At 33.3% G+C, this 21,128-nt stretch overlaps 1 protein-coding gene across 31 annotated transcripts in view; it reads left to right on the top strand.

Moving 5' to 3' along the window:
- Positions 1 to 20,573, top strand: part of LOC145268857 (retinoic acid receptor RXR-like) — a 647,258-nt gene extending 626,685 nt beyond the window's left edge. For 17 of the 31 annotated variants that reach the window (XM_080124550.1, XM_080124541.1, XM_080124544.1 and 14 more), the window contains 4 exons: positions 5,061 to 5,111; positions 15,300 to 15,426; positions 17,330 to 17,554; positions 20,287 to 20,573. In XM_080124550.1, the coding sequence (XP_079980676.1) occupies positions 5,061 to 5,111; positions 15,300 to 15,426; positions 17,330 to 17,554; positions 20,287 to 20,540 (657 nt within the window). In that variant the 3' untranslated portion in view covers positions 20,541 to 20,573. The remainder of the gene's footprint in view (positions 1 to 5,060; positions 5,112 to 15,299; positions 15,427 to 17,329; positions 17,555 to 20,286) is intronic. The other 14 variants (XM_080124564.1, XM_080124557.1, XM_080124546.1 and 11 more) reach the window with 1 other exon arrangement.
- Positions 20,574 to 21,128: the final 555 nt, after the last annotated feature.

Below are 21,128 nucleotides of genomic sequence, written 5' to 3'. Positions count from 1 at the left end.
TATTAGAAAAATCAAGAGGAGTTTGCTAGCAAACCCACACAGCACAAGCAAAGCTATTTTCGACCATGCAGGAGTGTTTGGCATCTCTAAAAGGACCCGAAATCGGATTTTGAAACAGATAGCCAACCAGAGAACACAGACAAAATGTCATCCTTTGAGTAATATAAACTGTCAGAAGCGACTAGCATGGGCCACTAAATATTTGAAAACCAATTTTCAAAATGTTACTGACGAGGCCAGAGCAACCCTCGACGGCCCCGATGGTTGAGCCAAGGGATGGCTTCTTAAAGGCAATAGCCCACGCTTGCAATTCGAACATCAACAGGGAGGAGGAGGAGGAGGAGGAGGAGGAGGAGTGATGATTTGGGCTCATATTATTGGAAGTGAGATTGTTGGTCCTTTTCTTGTCCCTGACTGTGTCAAAATGAATTCTGTGAACTACTGCAAGTTTTTGGAAGCAAATTTATTGCCCTGGTTGAATTCACAAAATGATGCTTTCAACCAGAATCTAATTATCCAACAAGACAATGCCCCAAGCCATGCTTCTCGGTTCACAAAAGCTTGGCTTTCAGATAAGGGGATCTCTGGTGAACGTCTGATGGACTGGCCACCTCAGAGCCCAGATTTGAATCCGATAGAGAACCTCTGGTCGATTCTGAAGAGGAAGGTTTATGAGAACAGGCATCAATTCCATAGTAAAAAAGACGTTTGCGAGAGAATCAAGAAGGTATCTTCTGAAATCACACCTCAGCAAGTGCATACATTAACATCCTCTGTTGATAGGAGGCTGATTGATTTGATTAAAAATGGAGGAAAGCGAATAAAGGGTTAAATAGTTTAATAAATTCGTATTGTTCTGTTAATTGTTATTTGAGTAATAACTGTTGTTTTCTTGTAATATGTTATCAATATATGGTACTATAATCATGATGACACAATTTTTCGAATTATATCATGTTTAAAAATGGTATTTATTGCGGATAAATGACTGCTTGCAAACTCTTTTGGCCCATATTCCTTCCTGAAATCATTTAAAGATCCATACCCCCCCCCCAGAATATGATTATTTGGTTTCCGTTTCTATGAATTTACTTCATATATTTGCATATCAACAATGAGTAACATAGTTATTAAATTGGAAAATACTGAAGCATAAATCTATCAATTCATACAATTTGCAAACACTTGAAACTGCAATTTATTATAGTCATAAATTGTAAAGATGTACATGTCCTTTAAAAAAAACGAGTGGAAAAATGTAGGAAATGTAAAAAAAAATAATAAAAACGAACCGGCATAAAATTTCCGTTTGCATGAAGACTCTTTCAATGGCGATCTGAAGATGAAAATAAATCTTTAGAAAGAATCAAATTAAATCCAATTGATTAGAATTAGTTCAGTTGGAAAATAAAATAAAAAACAAGATATATATATATAGTAAGTTATAAAATATATATGGCAATTAAGCTACACTGAATATTCCGCGTTTCATCCACTCTAGGACACTTCAGGCTTTTTATATATATAATATATATATATATATATATATATATATATATAACTACTTCATTTACTCACATAAAGCCTGAAGAGTCCTAGAGTGGATGAAATGCGGAGTATTCAGTGTAGCTTAATCGCCATATATATTTTATAACTTACTATATATATGTGTGTGTGTATATGTATGTATATATATATATATATATATATATATATATATATATATATACATATATATATATATATATATATACATATATAAAAATAAAAAGGAAACAAACCATATTATGTGTTCATCAACGTTTCGTCTTTATTTCGAGACTTCCTCTGGATGGATGAGATTAAGAAACAAAAAATACCAGTACAAAATATTTTAAAATGTTTCACGTGCACAGTGTGATGCAGTTCTATTTCAGAAAAACGGAAAAAGACACTGTGCACGTGAAACATTTTCAAATATTTTGTACTGGTATTTTTTTGTTTCTTAATCTCATTCATTCAGAGGAAGTCTCGAAATAAAGACGAAACGTTGATGAACACATAATACGGTTTGTTTCCTTTTTATTTCTCTATTTTGTCGGAATACTATTTCCATTATTTTCATCATATATATATATTGTTTTTTATATGCTGGGGTGGGTGCCAGGCGTAAAATACGCTTAAATATGATATTTTAATTTGTCCAGATTTCAAATATATATTTCCAAAGAAAAAAAAAATGTATTTGGGTGCCATCAATTAAAAACCGAAAGCAAAACTGTAGCATTCAAAGCTGGTGACGTTACCACTGTACCAACGTGACACACATATGAACTGATTAAAAATAAACTAAGATGAATGTATGAAATGAATAACGATTTTTTTCAATTTTAAGGGATCAAAAACTATTTTAATTGGTTAAAGACCCATAAAAAGAGCGATCCTTAAAAAATCCAATCATTTGAAGCTCCTGGTGCCGCTCTGCGACTTGTAGTTTTTGAGGAGATAGTTTGAAAATATGGAGGCAGACATACATATTTATACTTGCATTTTATACTTTTATATTTTATACTTGTAATGTGTTCTTGTGTCAGCATGGTTAAATAGAAGTCCGTACTATATATGATGCGGACTTCTATTTGACCATGCTAACACAAGTAAGAAAACATTGAAAGTATATAAAATATGATTTTAAAAAAACGTGTGTGCGTTACAGCTTTTATATGCACATTTTAACTAAAAATCAAACACACATTCTGAAGAAGGGAATATTTTCCCGAAATATTATATAAAACCTTCATCTGACTGATTCTTGTAAAAACACAATTTTACATTAAAGCAATTTTTAAAAAAAAATTACATTAATTGTATTAATAATTCGCTCATTCCACCGTTATGTATTAATTGACTTTAGTTTGTGTCTGTTATAATTCTGCATTGTATTGCCTTCTGTAAATTTCCTTTTTTGCTCCCCTCACCTGGCTTCACCTTCCTTCCTTCCTTCCTTCCTGCTTGCACCCTTATTTTCTAATTCTATTTCAGTAAAATCACGCATGATTTTATAAATCTTATTATTGTTTATTTTTTTATAGCACTTCAGAAAAAAAAGATTTTTAATTGGCTACTTTTGTAAAATTACTCTACCATGAAAAAAAAACTTGCCTTAATATTTAAAAAAATAAAAATTCTTTTAGCACCTCACAAAAAAAAAAAAAAACGGGTGCTTTAAAATTACCATGAAAAATATTTAAAAAAAAAAAAAAATTTAATAAAAAAATTGGCTACTTTAAAATGACCCTACCATGAAAAGGACTTGTATCGACATTTAAAATATATATATATATATATATATATATATATATATATTTATTTATTTAAAAATATATATTTTTTTTTTTTTTTTTTTTAAGCACTTCAGGAGAAAAAAAAAACGGCTGCTTTAAAATTACTACGAAAAAACTTATTTCGATATTTAAAAAAAAAAAAAAAAAAATTTGATACTCTAATTTTTTTCGATGGTTACGCCAATCATAAGCTCTTCAAGTCTTTGATAACAAATTTTTAATTATTTCTCAATAAAGTTGAGTTTCCCCTGCCACGTTTCTTTTTTGTATTAAACTACAGCAGCATATCTTGAGAAATGCCGCTCAGAGGACTCTTCCTTGTCTTGACAAAGTACTTGACGTGTTCCCTCAGCACCAAATGTAAAAGAGTCTAGATCTTTTCTCTTTTTTGATTGCGGTATAATGCCGGTCCTATGCAGTTCTAGGAAGTTTATCTAGTGTTGGGATGTTGAATCAGGAATCGGAAAAATCTGAATTTTATGGGGTATCAGAATCTGAAAAATTTGTACCTATTTTCCAATGCCAAAAACGATTCTTTTAATTTACTGTTTTTATTTGATTTTGTTACAAGCAAAGTCTTCAACTGCTGGCCATAATGATGAACTAATAAATATTTATTGATTTGAAACTAATATTACAACTAAAATCTATAGATTATTCCTTACAAGTGTATTTTTTACGCTTCACAAAATGGGCATGTGTTGTTACGATAATCGGGGAAAAATAATTTTATAGTTAAATATTTCGAGATTTATAAAGAATCGGAATCCGTAATTGTATCGGAATTGGAAACATTGGAATCGTCCCATCACTAAGTTTATATTCCTAGGCTTTGCCCGATGGATGCTGATGAGGCTGTTCAGGCATTTTTTGCAGGTCAGAGTGCTTCTCCTCAGAGGTATGAATTCTAAATCCCATTCTCTAACCTTGGTCACATTTCTCTCTGCGTGAGAGATAAATACTATCTGCGGCTTTTATTCGGAATCTCGACTCACTTTTTTTTCTTCCCAGCAGTACTCCCGCCACATCTGGGAAGGTGCCGCTTAGCAGCTAATGAAAATTAAATTGATATCGGAGACGCAATAAATGTTAATTGATGTAAAATATCAACATTTCAATTTTTTTTTTTTTACTGCTTTGTGCGGCTCTGATGCTGACAAAAAGCAAGACAGAAACATGGTGGAAACCCTTAACGTGGCAAATAAGATCCAAAATTAATATAAAAACTATTATCAAAATAAACAGATTCTACAAGCTTCTGACTACCCATGCAAAAACAGGGGTCATTTAAGGGCTTTTTTGATTGCTTTGTGTAAATAAGATCCAAAATTAATTATAAAAAACTTGGAACACAAACAGATTCTATGAGCTTCTGACTACCTACGAAAAAAAAAAGAGTGATTCAAGGGCTTTTTTGACTGCTTTATGCGACTCTGATGCTGACAAAAAAAAAATCAAGATAAAAACATGGTGAAAACACTTAACGTGGCAAATAAGATCCAAAATTATAAGAACTATTATTGAAATAAATAAATTCTACAAGCTTCTGACTACCCATGCAGAAAAAGGGAGTCATTTAAGGGCTTTTTTCGTGGATGGGCTCATCAGAAAGAAGTGCTTGAAATTATATTGACTTTGAACCTTTTCTTTTTTTTTTTTTTTTTTTTTTTTTTCTTTTTTTTTTTGTGTGTGTGTGATAATTTCTGTTAATACAGAGGGGTCACTGTTATTCTTCAGGTCCCAAATGACAGTCCGACTCTAGAGAAGGAACCCTACACTACTGAAGAAGTAAGTGAAACTGGGAATGAACAATTTTGTTGCAGTGTTGTCCTTTTTTTTACTCTAATAATTAATAAATGTGGCTTATCTTAACACTTGACTGCACTTTCATGGTATTTCCAAGCATTACTTAGCAGCACAGCCTTACAATTGTCGGCCAAAAGAAGATGCATGTGCAGGAAGTGTGATGTTGTATGGAAGTGAGGGTTGAGGACATGTGTTGCATGAAGAGAAATGATATAAAGATTGAGGACATGTGTTGCATGAAGAGAAATGATATGAAGATTGAGGACATGTGTTGCATGAAGAGAAATGATATGAAGGTCCTATTAAATTAATATCTGGAGAGTATAAGAAGATGTATGTGTTTATGAGGGTTTCATTTATCTTCCCTGTATACAGAGAAAGGTCTTATCTGACACTTTAGAAAGATTTTCTTTCACAAAAGTTTACAATGACCGAGAAAAAAAAAAAAGATTTAGAATTTTCCAGAACCTTCAAGAGTGGTTAATAGAATCGTGTACTTTTACAAGACCACCATTCACCCATGCATGGAGTATTATTGCCATATTTGGGCTGATGCATCTACCACTAGTCTCTCCCTCTTGGATAGGGCCCAAAAAAGAGTTTTCAATCTAATAGGTCCCACTTTGTCAACTAAGCTCCAACCCCTGTCCCATCACTGCAATGTTGCATCACTGTGCCTGTTTTACAAGTATTTTAATGAAATGTGCTCTGATGAACTTGTTGAACTTGTGCCCCCCTCAAAGTACATATCCCCGACAAACCTGTTTAGCAATAAAATCTTATCCCTTAACTGTTGAGGTCCCTAAATGCCAGAAAGTTTTTTACTCTAAAAGTTTCTTCCCTCAAACAGCTAGATTTTGAAATTCCCTTCCTGCTACCTGTTTTCCTTACTGTACTGATATGCAGAAGTTTAAATGTTACATAAACCAACATCTTCTTAATCTTTCCTAGGCATGGTCCCAAATAGTAGCCCCTTGTGTCCCAGTGGCATTATGCCTTGTTAGGGGTGAATGGGAGCAAAAAAAAAAAAGAAAAAAAATTCTAATACTGAGTGGCATTCTCTATAAAAGATTTTTATGCTAACTTGAGAGTTGTCGGTCTGTCGGCATGGGTTGGGAGTTGTCGGCATGGATTGGGAGTTGTCGGTCTGTCGGCATGGATTGGGAGTTGTCGGTCTGTCGGCATGGATTGGAAGTTGTCGGTCTGTCGGCCTGGATTGGGAGTTGTCGGTCTGTCGGCCTGGATTGGGAGTTGTCGGTCTGTCGGCCTGGATTGGGAGTTGTCGGTCTGTCGGCCTGGATTGGGAGTTGTCGGTCTGTCGGCCTGGATTGGGAGTTGTCGGTCTGTCGGCCTGGATTGGGAGTTGTCGGTCTGTCGGCCTGGATTGGGAGTTGTCGGTCTGTCGGCCTGGATTGGGAGTTGTCGGCCTGGATTGGGAGTTGTCGGTCTGTCGGCCTGGATTGGGAGTTGTCGGTCTGTCGGCCTGGATTGGGAGTTGTCGGCCTGGATTGGGAGTTGTCGGCCTGGATTGGGAGTTGTCGGTCTGTCGGCATGGATTGGGAGTTGTCGGTCTGTCGGCATGGATTGAGAGTTGTCGGTCTGTCGGCATGGATTGGGAGTTGTCGGCATGGATTGAGAGTTGTCAGTCTGTCGGCATGGATTCGAATTTGTTGTCTCTCGGCATGGATTGGGAGTTGTCAGCATGGATTGGGAGTTGTAGGCCTGGATTAGGAGTTGTCAGCTTTTCGACCTGGATTGGGAGTTGTCAGCCTTGATTGGGAGTTAACGTTAGTCAAGGTTCCAACCTTGGCAATCTGTCTGACAGAAACTGAGGTATTTCGATGACCTTTTTGTTGTTATACAGATGCAAGATGTTTTCTACACGACCAGGCTTCACCTTTTGGAGGAAGCAAGGTTATCACTTTTTGTCTGACCAGGAAATACCGGCAAGGCTACTCAGAATTATTTTTGCAACGGCAGAAGTGTTCTTCCTCTTTGGGTACTGGCTCATTTTCCGACCTTGTGTCACATCCTCTTGCGGTGGGAGAGGGGTAAATACTGGTTTGTCCACGTGGTGTGTTCAACTTCAGCTCCAGCATTATTCCAGAGTTCTAAATTGAGCTAGAAATCCTCTTTAAAATTCTTTGTTAACAAAAGATACTTTTGAAATATTTCTCTGATCAGAGATTTCATGAATAAAATTTTTTTTTTTTAGATTTCTTTGTGTATGATGACCTCTTTTTTCTAATAACTTTTGTGGGAGTTGATAGGTCAGCAGATGTAGACCAGTTGTGGTAGCAGGGTCTATTGGATGAGGAGGTTATTGAAGTTGTTTGGAAGTTTTGTTACCCTGATAAAACAGGTTAGAAGTGGATGGAATGAGTCTAGAAAAAATTTTGTCGTTGCTAACCAGCAACGCATTAAGATTTTTCAACCAAAGGAAGAATCTTTCGAGCATTTGGATGCAATGTAATAATGAATGGAAAGGAAACCTGAACAGTGAGGGTTGAGGATAGACGTTGCATGGCTAGAAATGATGAGAATGATACAGTGGATGGGTAATGCGAGTCTTAAAGACGGGTTTATATATGATGAGCTCCGAGAAAAATAAAACCTGCATGGTATGTGGAGATGCATGCCAAACAGGAGACTTTGTTAGTATGGTCACGTTGTAATGATGGATGAATTTTTTTACTTCCCCCTACAAAGGACCTAGTAATTCACTCCCGCTTGTTTGTTCACACTTTTCTCAATAACCACACTTTGGATTTTTTTTTTTTTTTTTTTTTTTTTTTTTTCAAATTTTGCACAAACATTAGTCATGGTGGAAGTAAATTTTTACCAGAACGGATTTTCTGGGATTGCCCCCAAATCGTTTGTTTGTTCATTTGTTTGCACTTTTCTCAATAATCACGCCTTGGATTTTTTGTCAAATTTTGCACAAACATTAATCATGGTGGAAGTAAATTTTTTACTTGTGGAGGTGGATCCCGCATGCTCAGCTTGTGACGTAGAACAGTTGAGGTAGCAGGTTCAGATCACAGAAGAAGGCCAAAGGTAACATTGCAGCGTGTGCTAAAAATGAATTTGAGAGAAAGATAGACAAAGGCTTGGTCAGAGATAAGTTTTGAAGTCAGTTTTTTAAAACCATCCAACACATGCCAGCATGTAAAACCGTGGAATAAATCGGTGATTGCGATTTCTATATTGAATAAAGATTTATATTCAACCGTCTAAAAGCGCAGAGAAATACGTTTTTTTTTCATGATTGGATGTACTGTGAAACTGCAGTAAATTGTCAAAATAGACCACTTTATTTAGTAATTGTTATGAATTGCTCTATCTGAAAGGATATTGAGCATTTTGTGTGTACAAAGTTTGTTGTGTTTGTGCTGCTCAGTGCCAATATGATTTTCATGTTATGCTGTGTGTGTATATGTATGTGTATGTATATATATGTATGTGTGTGTGTGTAAAGAATTATTAAAATTTTAGGTTGTCAGAAGATGCTGGCTTTGTGACTTAAAATGCACCAAACTAGGTTATATGTAAAATGTATGTGAAATGGTGATTTTTTTTTTTTTTTTTTTTTTTTTTTATTAATATTGGTTGAGGGTTCTTTCTGGAAGCGATTTTGTCTTCTGATGAGCTACATGTATAAAAAATCCTGGTAATTCCATGTTTATTTGCAGTTGTTTTGCATGCGAAATCGTCAAGTTACGGAAATTCAAAATTTTGTTATAGTTAATCAGCCATCTTGGATTATAATTCGGACAAAAAAAAATTTGTTCAACATATTTTTCTTGTGAGGTTCTTTTTTTTTTTTTTTTTTTTTTTGTTTTTTTTTTTTGATTACTTTCATATGAAAAATTTAATTCTGATTTTTTTCGTAAATATTATTTACAATGGAATGGGTTTCTCCCGACTTTTATATTACTTAAAAATAAGTTTGAAAAAAAAAATGAAAGGATTAAAAAAAAAAAAAAATACAAAAGTTTCATTGATTTTTTTTTTTTTTTTTTTTTATTTTTAGAATGGTTAGTGGATGTAGAACAGTTAAAACATCAGGGTCAGTTCACTGTGGAAATTCAAGGAAAACATGGAAGGAATTAATGAAATTTGAGCAAAAGAGAAATAAATACTTTGTTAGTTTGGAAGTCGATCTTTAAAAGCCATTCAATATACTTGTAATGTAGTCATTACATGTCAACACTCGGGACCCACACGTTGTATGCAGACAGTCGCAAGGAAACAAAGACAAGGAAAGATTTGGCTCACTCTTTTTTTAGTGGTGGGCCAATTAATCGGAATCAGAAAAACCAAATCATATGAAGCGTGTTGTCAGCACTGAAAACCTGATAGGTGTAACAAAGTCGTTACATGTCAGCCTCAGGACGCATACGATGTATGCAAATTGTCACGAGGAAACAAAAACAAGGAAAAATTGGGCTCACTTTTTAAAAAAAAATTAAAAACAGACATTTATTTACAGGTACTTTCAGGATAACGCTTTGTTCTCATCCAAAAGTCTTTTCATACTCCAATGTGTTTAACAAGAACACATGGCACTCTGTAGTTATCCGATATGTTTAGGACAAGTCTTTTCCCTATCACTTGTTGGTCATGGGTCTAACACATCCCAAAAATCCTATTGTATGAAGAATTGGAATGTATCCAAAACCAAGCTTCTATCTTTGTCATCAACGCTCTGATCCCCATCTGGCATCAATTGAAATGGATGACTCTCGTCTTGGAGAGGCTCCATGTTTTGACAAGCTTCTGGGTTTGACCTTTTCTCCTGATCTAAAATGGAACACGTACATCAAATCTGTTGCCAGGGACGCTGGGAAAATGGTGGGATCCTTCTACCGCTCCAGAAGATATCTCACTACTGATGCAATTCTCTATCTTTATAAAAGCCAAGAACGTCCAAGGATGGAATACTGCTGCCATATCTGGGCAGGAGCTGCTAAAAACAGCCTATCCTGCCTTGACAGAGTACAAAATAGACTTCGTGGTTTAGTGGGGGATGCCCTTTTCTCTTCCCTGCAGCCTCTCTTCCACAGAAGAGACGTTGCAAGCCTGTCTTTGTTTTATCGCTATTTCCGTGGCAAGTGCTCGTCTGAGCTTCAATCCCCCGTCCCCCCTTGCCAATCTTTCACGATAAACACCCGTCTGGCTGAAACTACTGTCAATAATTTTCCCCACTCTTTATCTGTGCCTAAATCCAAACGTAGATTCCATGAGCAAAGCTTCTTTCTTAGAACTGCACGCCAGTGGAACTCTGCCGCTTGCCTGTTTCCCATCTGACTAGAACTTGGACGTCTTCAAGTCCAACATAAACAAACTCCTGACAAACCGCCCCCTTAAGTAAGACATTCTATCAAAACCCCCAATACTAATGATTACTACAATACTATCTCATCGATTACTGTACACGCAATAACCCTTATCCCTGAGTGGCCTTCGGGCCTTGATAAGTGGTGACCCCCATGTAAAAAAAAAAAAAAAAAAAAAAAAAAGAGATACAGAAAACTTGGTGAGCAGAAACTCCGCTACAAGGCTATGATAAAACGCCACCTAAAAGCAATGAATATGAACACGAAAAATTGGGAAAAGTTAGCAAAAGTTGCTGGTGCAGAGCCTTCACAAAGGAAAGGCAGAAATAGAAGCAAAAATAAAGGCCAGGTCTGAATAAAAACATTACCAAAGGCAACAATCCTAGTAACTACCCATGCACTATTTGAGGGGAAACTTTCCACACTTAGCATGGAATGTTACAACGCCATAGGATAATGCACCGAGACGCTGACTTGTCATCTTCAGCTAAGGACTACTACTACTACTACTACTACTACTACTACTACTACTACTACTACTACATCATCATCATCATCATCAAGAAGAAGAATAATATACAGTGGGTGTAATAAGTATCTATTACAAAGCAAAGCGTTGATTTATTTTTGTTACATGATAACAAAAAGCAATAACAAAATGCTATTCTAATAAGAATGGAAAACAATCGCATTCCAAAAATCCTATTGTATGGAGAATTGGAAAATGGATACAGAAAAATTGGTGAGCAGAAACTCCGCTACAAGTAACTACCCATGCACTATTTGTGGGGAAACTTTCCACACTTAGCATGGAATGCTACGACGCCATAGGATAAAGCACCGAGACCCTGACTTGTCATCTTCAGCTAAGAAGGACTGAGTAGTGCTCATGGTCATGGTGATGATGACTTTGAATAAGCAAGAAACAAGATCATTATCGATTTTTAATAACATTTTTGTATTGTTGCAACTTCAGCGATCGGTTCTTTTATACGCAGATGGGAAGGGTGATAACGTACGGACAGACATAAAAAAATTCCTTCGCATATTATGATATACATAAGATGTATTATGTTCCTATTTACTTTGCCTCCCCACGAGGGCAGAGTTAGACACCAGGATCGTTTTTTTTTTTATGTGGAGAAAGGAGCAAAAATTAAAAAAATTGCCTCAGTCGTGAAGGATTTCTCCTCCACTGATTGAGAACAAAAAAATTGAAGTGTGGCATCAGAACAGATACTACGCTTTGAGATATTATTATTCAAGCTAAAATTACATTTATTCATTTATTCAAGCTAAAATTACAATGCTAGTTCTAACGGAACAAATACTACACTTTGATCTTGGCTCGAAGGCCAAGCTTATGAGATGTGTTTATTGTGTTAATTTTTTATTTTTATCATACTCCTTTCGCTATCATCCCCTTTTTCCCTACGAACCCCTGCCCTTTTCTGAACTCCCTGAAACTGGGATTATAATTAACTCTCAAAACAGAATATTCAAACTATTAATTTTTACTGAGGTTCCCTGCTTTGCTTTTGAAAAGGCATGAACTCCATTTTCCCTGCATCCTCATCTGTATCCTGTTCACTTCCCAACATAACATTAGTAAATTAAGGGTAACTTAATGAATGAATTATATATATATATATATATATATATATATATATATATATATATATATATATATATATATATATATATATAGTGGGTTGGCAATTAAGTTCTTACCGTTTTTTAAATTGTGTTTTGAAAATTTATTTGTTATATTTTATGTTTTGGTTCAAGTTATTTCAATATATTTATTTTCAAATCATCAAAATAGAATGTTAGGTTTAAAAAATCTGTACTTTCGACACATAGTTGTTAAATGGTAGAACTTAGTTGCCAACCTAATATCTATATAAATAAAATGAACTCATTTTTTCCCGTCTGATTTTGACATTAATAGGATTAAAAATCAAGATATTTCATGCAAATATAATATGCACAAACGGCAGAACAATATCTGAGGTGTGTTATAGGCTTATTTCTCAAATTCCTCGATAATCTTAGATTTCTATACTTTTTCTGCTGAGAAGTCACGGCCAAAATCGGTCAAGATCAATGGAAGTGGTAAAATATTTTCTCTCTAATAAATTCCTCCTCCCCCTGCCACCACTAAACACCGTTTGGGGATCGTTCACAAGGAACAGTTGAGAAGAGAACACCGGTTTGGCTTCGTAGTTCTTTCATGTCAAGTTATTTAAAATCACTAAACTAAGCTGCAGTGCTCTGTGGCGTAGTGGTTAGCGTGCTGGACAATTCACATTATATTTTCACGTTCGCGCCGACCTACCGTAGTCGTTTTTTTTTTTTTTTTTTTTTTTTTCCCTAAACAACTGGAATGGACTTTTCTTGGTGGCCGAACTGTTAACGTTGCAGATGTTTTTTTTTTTTTTTTTTTTTTTTCACTTTATTTTCCTACTTTTACTCATGACTTCGGGTTTGATCCTTCCTACTTACCTACCATAACATTTTTTAAACCCCCCCCCCCCCCGTCCCGGAAACAAACACTCGGGCAACGCCGGGTACCCCCGCTAGTATATATATATATATATATATATATATATATAATGTATATGTATGTTCAATTATATTCCAGCAGACAAATGTATGACCCATATAAATGTTTGTATACCTTCAAAATGATTTTTTTTTATTTATATTTCTTTTCATTTAAAATTATAACCTTTTTTTTTTTTTTTTTTTAAATTCTTCAAATTTAAAAAAAAAAAAATTATTCAACAACTCCAATAAAAATAAAAATTCTATTTTCTTTAGCCTTTAAAAGTGGGCTTCTCCACTTATAAGTAGCGTTTTCTCCGTCTGAACTTTGTATGTCTGTCTGAATTTTTGGAAAAGGAATTCATCTACTTCTTTCAAACATGTTTAAATAAAGTTCTGACTTTTTGAGAAGATGATTCATACGAACCAATCCTCGTCTCAAAAATTCAGAAACGTTTTGAGGAATGACCAATCGTATTTTGATAATTCAGATGACTGCTCTCTTTTTCAGTGTTAATTGCACAGCATTTCAGTCAATGTAATCTGGCCTTTTGGTGTGCAGCGACCGATGTTTCTACATCAGCGTTTAAAATCATAATGTGTAAGCTCAATTATACACACAGTGTTTGCGCAGGCACTATCCTGAATAAAAACAATTACATTTTGGGCCAATCAGAAAACTTTCTGGATTTATTTGAAATGGTCGGAGGTGCCATCAACCGAAACGTTGTGCAAATAACATTCAAGTTTTCTTAAGTTTACATATTTTTATTGCATACTGTTCATTTAGAATTTTTGCTATGCTATGTGTAAATCAACGTAACGTTTGAGATATTTTGCTGAAGTCACTAATCTATAAGTAGATCTTTTTTTTTTTTTTTTTTTTTTTTTTTTTTTTTAAGAAAAGGAAATTAATTTTTTTTTTCTGCAAGAAAAGTATATTCATTTTTTTTTCCAAGAAAAGTATATTCATTTTTTTTTCCAAGAAAAGTATATTCATTTTTTTTTCCAAGAAAAGTATATTCATTTTTTTTTTTCCAAGAAAAGTATATTCATTTTTTTTTTTCGAAGAAAAGTATATTCATTTTTTTTTTTCGAAGAAAAGTATATTCATTTTTTTTTTCCAAGAAAAGTATATTCATTTTTTTTTTCCAAGAAAAGTATATTCATTTTTTTTTTCCAAGAAAAGTATATTCATTTTTTTTTTCCAAGAAAAGTATATTCATTTTTTTTTTCCAAGAAAAGTATATTCATTTTTTTTTTTCCAAGAAAAGTATATTCATTTTTTTTTTCCAAGAAAAGTATATTCATTTTTTTTTTCCAAGAAAAGTATATTCATTTTTTTTTTCCAAGAAAAGTATATTCATTTTTTTTTTCCAAGAAAAGTATATTCATTTTTTTTTTTCCAAGAAAAGTATATTCATTTTTTTTTTTCCAAGAAAAGTATATTCATTTTTTTTTTCCAAGAAAAGTATATTCATTTTTTTTTTCCAAGAAAAGTATATTCATTTTTTTTTTCCAAGAAAAGTATATTCATTTTTTTTTTCCAAGAAAAGTATATTCATTTTTTTTTTCCAAGAAAAGTATATTCATTTTTTTTTTCCAAGAAAAGTATATTCATTTTTTTTTCCCCAATAAACGTATATTCTTTTTTTTTTTTTTTTTTTCAGGAAACGTTTATTCTTTTTTTTTTTTTTTTTTTTTTTTTTTTTTTTTTTTTTTTTTCAAGAAACCTTTATTCGGTTTTCGTTTTTTTCTTTTTTTTTTTTTCAAGAAACCTTTATTCGTTTTTTTTTGTTTTGTTTTTTTAAAGAAACGTGTATTCATTTTTGTTTTTGTTTTTTTTTTGCAAGAAACGTTTATTCATTTTTGTTTTTTTTCAAAAAACGTATATTCATTTTTTTTAATTTTTTTTTTTAAGAAAGTATATTTATATATTCTTTTTTTTTTTTTTTTTTTTTTTTTTTCAAGAAAAATATATTCATTTATTTATTTTTTTTTTTTTTCAAGTAAAGTATACTAAAAAAAAAAATTTCATGTAAAATATATTAATTTGTAATTTTTATTTTACAAGAAAATTATATTAATTTTTTTTTTTTTTTTTTTTCATGTAAAGTATCTAAAATCTATTTTTAAAAACGAACACATTTTGAAAAAAAAAATTCCTAAATAATTTTTATATTCCTTGTAAATTATGGGCAATCATCACATAAGTAAAAAGTATGTTTTAACAAAAAAAAAACGTTTCCATGTTTTTGAAATGTTTTCTTTTGTGTAATTGTAGAAAGATCCTGTGACAAATATCTTCCAAGCTGCTGAGAAACAGCTTTTTACTCTCGTCGAATGGGCCAAACGCGTTCCTCATTTCACAAAACTGTCACTTGATGACCAGGTGACACTACTGCGAGCTGGTAAGCATTGTTCATGCCGCTGTTTGTTAGGTGTGTTGAAATTCAAATGCAAGCAAGCCATGTTAATGACTGGAATTGGAAAAATCAGAACTTTTTGGGGTATCGGAATCTGAAAAATCTGTGCCTATTTTCTTATGCCAAAAACGATTCTTTCTTTCTTTTTTCTATTTTTTTCATTTGGTGTGTTTGATTAGTGTGAAAATCCATGTAATATGTGTATATGTAAAGGTCATTCCAAAAATAAAGCCTCCCATTTTTTTAACTCAGAAAGTTGAAGAGCTATAAAGACAAGAGTGGTGCCATTAAAATGAGCAAGATTTTGTTCCAGAATTTATTTTTCTACATAGTCACCACCATTTTCAAAAAACCATCCTCTCATGACGAGTTTGCTTCTACGCATGATCATACGACGTCGTAACCTGATTTAGTTTAAATATTTGAAAAAACAACAGAATTTCATCGACGTCGTCTTGAGTCAGTTGCTTAGAGCGCGACCTCATTTTCTAAAGGTTTTGGGTTCAAATCGTGGTGTGAGATGTCTTTCTTTTCGATTTTTTTCGATTTTTTAAATTTTAATATTGAAGCAGGGTTATTTAAGCCATTTTTCACGGTTTTTTTTTTTTGGGGGGGGTATTTTTCACGTTCGTTTTTCTGTTATTTTGTTGTTTTTTTACTTCGCTTATTCTAAGGTGTTCATTAACAACCCCAACCCCCGCCCAAACACACACACACCCAAAAAAAAAACACCCGGGCAACGCCGGGTACCCCCCGCTAGTATTTTCATAAATCAGAGTCCATTTTCTGTAGGCTATTTTTGAACCCAGTCAATGACGGGTACTTTTACTAGTATAATAATAAAAACAAAATCTGCATTAATCAAAATATCATATTAAAGCATATTTTATGACCGGGCAATGCCGAGCGGCCATTAATCATTATATAAACACAACTGAAAAGAAATTACTTTGAAATGAGGACGAATTTAATTGTTTCCCCCCAATGAAAATCCATTGAATGTTTCTTATCGTCCGGCCCAAAAATACAAGTGGCATAAAGATCTCATTTTCTAAATCTTGTTTTGATCAAAGGAGATAACTTAGTTATTTCCCTTTTAAATATAAAATATTTAAGATTTTATCACTCCTGTTTATAAATAAAACATTTTAATGTTTTGGAATCCTATCCTCATTAGAACAAAAATATTGCAACACAAACTAATGTACTCTTTTTAAACCCTCTGTTCGGAGGTGGGGGGTGGATCTTGTTCTGTTCTCATGATACAATCCTCCCAGTGTTTACCTTCTCCTTTGGGAAAAGGTAAACACTGGTAGGATTGTCTCTATCATTATTTTCTGGGAGGATTATCTCTATCATTATTTTCATGGTAAGTGCTCGTCTGAGCTCTAATCTATAGTCTCCCCCCCCCTTGCCACATTTGCACAAAAAAAAAAAAACACTCAACTAGCTACAATCACTATCAACAATTTCTCCCAACTCTCTGTCTGTGCCCAAATCTAAACGCAGATTCCATGAGCAAAGCTTTCTTCCTAGAACTGCCCACCTGTGGAACACTGTTCCACTGGCTTGCTTCCCAACCGATTACAATATAGTAGCCTTCAAGTCCAATGTAAACAAGTTCTTGTTGAGCCATCCTCTTAAATAATCCAAATTCTACCCACTTTACATTATTAACAATTACTACACTACCATCTTACATTCAGTAACCCTTATCCTCGAGTGGCCTTCGGGCCTTGATAAGTGGTAACTCCCTTGTATAAACAAAAAAAAAATGCTCTGTTGTCATGATACAATACTCCTAGGCATCACCTCCTTAGACTTATGTATATATGTTCTTACTTTTGTCGTCTTGTTTTTACACGTGTGACCCTTTTCCCTTTCGCAGGCTGGAATGAATTGCTAATTGCCGGCTTCTCTCACCGGTCGATACCCGTCAAGGATGGCATTCTTCTTGCCACTGGTATTCACGTCCATCGAAGCAGTGCCCATCACGCTGGTGTTGGAACCATTTTTGATCGTGTCCTCTCTGAATTGGTAGCTAAAATGCGCGAAATGAAAATGGACAAGTCAGAACTAGGTTGCTTACGGGCAATCGTTCTCTTCAACCCGGGTAAGTAATAGCTTTTAAAAAAGAGATAACAGGTGTGTGTGTATATATATACATATATGATGATGATGAGAAGGTACTTGTACAGTTTAATCAAGACATTAAAAAATGAAAATATCGGGGGGGGGGGTTATTTTGTACGTATTCATTATGGAATGAAGTTCTCCGAAAAAAAAAAAAAATTCACTTAATTTCATCAAGTTTTTATTTTACAGCGAAAAAAACAATTTGTTATGATACCGAGCAAAAGGTTCGATTTTTAGGAAGAAAAGCTAGTATTAAAGATGGGGAAGGAGTGTCGGCGCTTTTACATGGAGTTATCTCCCCGTGGCGTGGTCGACAAATTTCATAATGGCTGACTTCAATGTGCTCTCATAAGAACGTGTTTTTCTGCTGTAAAAAAAAAAATCTACTTAATCAAATTAAACGAAATTTTTTTTCTGGAGATCTTCAGTCCAAAACGGATACGTACAATATAACTTTTTTTTCGATATTTTCATTTTTTAATGTCTTCATTAAACTGTACAAGTACCAATGAGAATAATGGAAATAGTATTCCGACAAAATAGAGAAATAAAAGGAAACAAATCGAATCACGTGTTCATCAACGTTTCGTCTTTATTTCGAGATATTTTGTGTGTGTGTATATATATTTATATAAGATTTGTTGGCATTTTTTTAGCGATATTAACAACTTCGAAACATATCGCTAAAAAAAATGCCAACAATAAATCTTAATTTTATAAGCGATAAAAACCGTGCATTAAAGTGGCGATTGACCGTGGTTCATTGGTAGCATATGAGAATGCGGATACTGATGTCATGAGTTCGATCCTAACCTGTGCGAATGATGACTAAAAGCCAGAAGCACACATGTCCATAGGTATACTTTTATGCATGTAAAATAATATTTAATAATAAATATGTATAATGTGTACGGTTGGAGAGCTGTATGTTTTAGTTTCGATTCCAGCTGATGGCATCCAAATCATGTATATATATATATATATATATATATATATATATATATATATATATATATATTAATTTTATTTATACAAACATTAATGGCTACATATGTGCATACATGTTTCTGTAATCACCCACGTTGGGGGATTACGTCTTCAGGCCAAGAATTACCGTCGACGGTTATTCTTGGCCTGAAGACGTAATCCCCCAACGTGGGTGATTACAGAAACATGTATGCACATATGTAGCCATTAATTTTTGTATAAATAAAATTAATATACCTGCTCTGTTCACTCATTGAGCACTATTTTGGTAGACACATGTTGTTTCATTGGATGTACTTCTAGGAAACTAAACTCTACTGGCTATATATATATATATATATATATATATATATATATATAATCTTATTTTTGTTCACTACTATATATTAGGTTCAATATAATGATTAATAGACTTGTTTTTATAATAATAAATACATAATCTGCATGAATTAAAATAAAAATTCAAATCTGTACATACCCATGACAAAAATATTATATTCCAAAAATCAGGTAAACTCATCAAGTAGTTTAATTTTTAAATAAGAAAATCAAAATTTTTATGAGGATCTGAGAATTGACTGTCTCGTCTGCCATTTTAAATATAATTTCAGGAAACAAAGTCAGATAACTCAACAGTGATTCATAGCTTGCGAGATTTATGTTGAATTCCCATTGTTTTGGCATCCAAGTCATATATATTAATTTTGATATATTAGGTTCGATTTAATAATCAATAGAGAATCTGCATGAATTAAAATATTATATCTAAGCATATCTTACAACCGGGCAATGCCTGGTGACCTGCTAAGAAACAAAACGGCCACATGCGTTTTTGTATGTCTAACAAAGACTTTTTTTTTTTTTTCCGGGCCGGGGGGGGGGGGGTACTATACTTTAGAACTTTTTATATAGTCCCTAGATCATAATATCTACGATTTGCAAACGGACATCATATCTACATTTATTTACATCGACTTTTATAAAATTCACGTTACTCCTTCCTCTCGCATGTTTGTTCAGCTTGTTCATATAAAAACGAAACTGAATTGAAAGTGAAGGCAGCTTACCCAGCCTTTTGTGCCGGGACATCCAGAAAGCAATCAGCTTTGATCAATCTGGAGGAAACCCCTCATATAAGATAATTGCTATTCATTTGAACACTCCCTTTTTGTGAGGAACTGGTTTTTCCCAACATTGTGGGGAAATGAAACGGCGGTAAGCTGAACTGGCCTCCAGCCAATGTTCGTTTCTGCAAGTAACTTTTTGATTGACATCGCTAAATTTTAATGCTTTTCACTTCCTATGGTTCCCTAGTGTAGCGGTAAAATGTTATGTTTTCTTTCACTTTCTTTTCTACCTTTCGGTTGTTTTTTTTTTTTCATACCTACAAAACACCCGGGCAACGCCAAAGAAATTTGATTCGAAGTCATCTCGGAATAAAAAAAATTTTCAAATTGTTAGTTTTATTGAATCGAATGTTGAAATTAGTCTTACTTTTTCTTTTTAGATGCAAAATAAAAAATTAAATAAAAATCTGTACGCTGTATTTATCCATGATAAAAGTATTATAGTCCAAAAACCAGGTAAACTGAAATCCAGCCCGTTTAATGGGGACCTAGAAGTTTTAACTAGTAAGACTAGCTAAAACTTTCAGGTCTCCATTATATAAAAATTGTATCAAATGTTGAAATTACTATAATTTATTTAAATCTTTTTTTTTAGATGCAAAAGGTCTTGTGTCAACCCAAGAGGTGGAATCACTCCGCGAGAAAGTGTACGCGACTTTGGAAGAATACTGCAAGTGTCAGTATCCCGAAGAGACAGGCCGTTTTGCGAAGCTGCTGTTGCGTTTGCCAGCCCTAAGGAGTATCGGACTGAAATGCCTGGAGCATTTGTTTTTCTTCAAACTCATTGGCGACACCCCCATCGACACGTTCCTTATGGAGATGCTGGAAAACCCCAGTCCCCAGACTTAAAAAAAAAAAAAAAAAAAAAAAAAAATTAAATAAGACACCAATCTTGTATAAATAAAGGGGGGGGGGCAAAAAAGAAAAGAATCTCCTTGAGGATTTCTTTTTCTTTTCTCTTAATTGTGGAAACATGTACACCCACGCAAATGGTTATTTTTATTCAGGTTTTTTAATGTTTAATTCATTCCTTAAATAATTTCCTAAATTTAATATAAAAAAAATAATTTTTCATTTGTAATTATTTTTTAGTTTCTAATTTATTCTTTTTAAATTTCTGATTTTTTAAAGTTTTTTTTTTTTTTTAAATATTTATAATTTCTAATTTTAATGTTTTTTAATTTCTAAATTTTTCAGTTTTTTAATTTATAATTATTTGCATTTTCATTCTATCTTTAATTCTACTAAATACTGTTGGTTAGCCATCAAATTTTTAGATAAGAAATTTTCCAGAAGAAAATTAATTTCTAGTCTTTTGAAGAATTAAAAAAAAATATTTTAATTTTGTTTTTAATAATTAATTTTTATTAATTTTTTAAATACTTAAAGTTCTAATTATTTTTAATTTTATTTGTTCATTTCTTATTATTTTTTAAA

The sequence above is a fragment of the Euprymna scolopes genome, chromosome 44 (genome assembly GCF_053919585.1).
Source record: "Euprymna scolopes isolate OS-2025 chromosome 44, ASM5391958v1, whole genome shotgun sequence".
In the NCBI taxonomy this organism is placed as follows: Eukaryota; Metazoa; Mollusca; class Cephalopoda; order Sepiida; family Sepiolidae; genus Euprymna; species Euprymna scolopes.
This window is presented reverse-complemented; position numbering and strand designations above follow the sequence as displayed.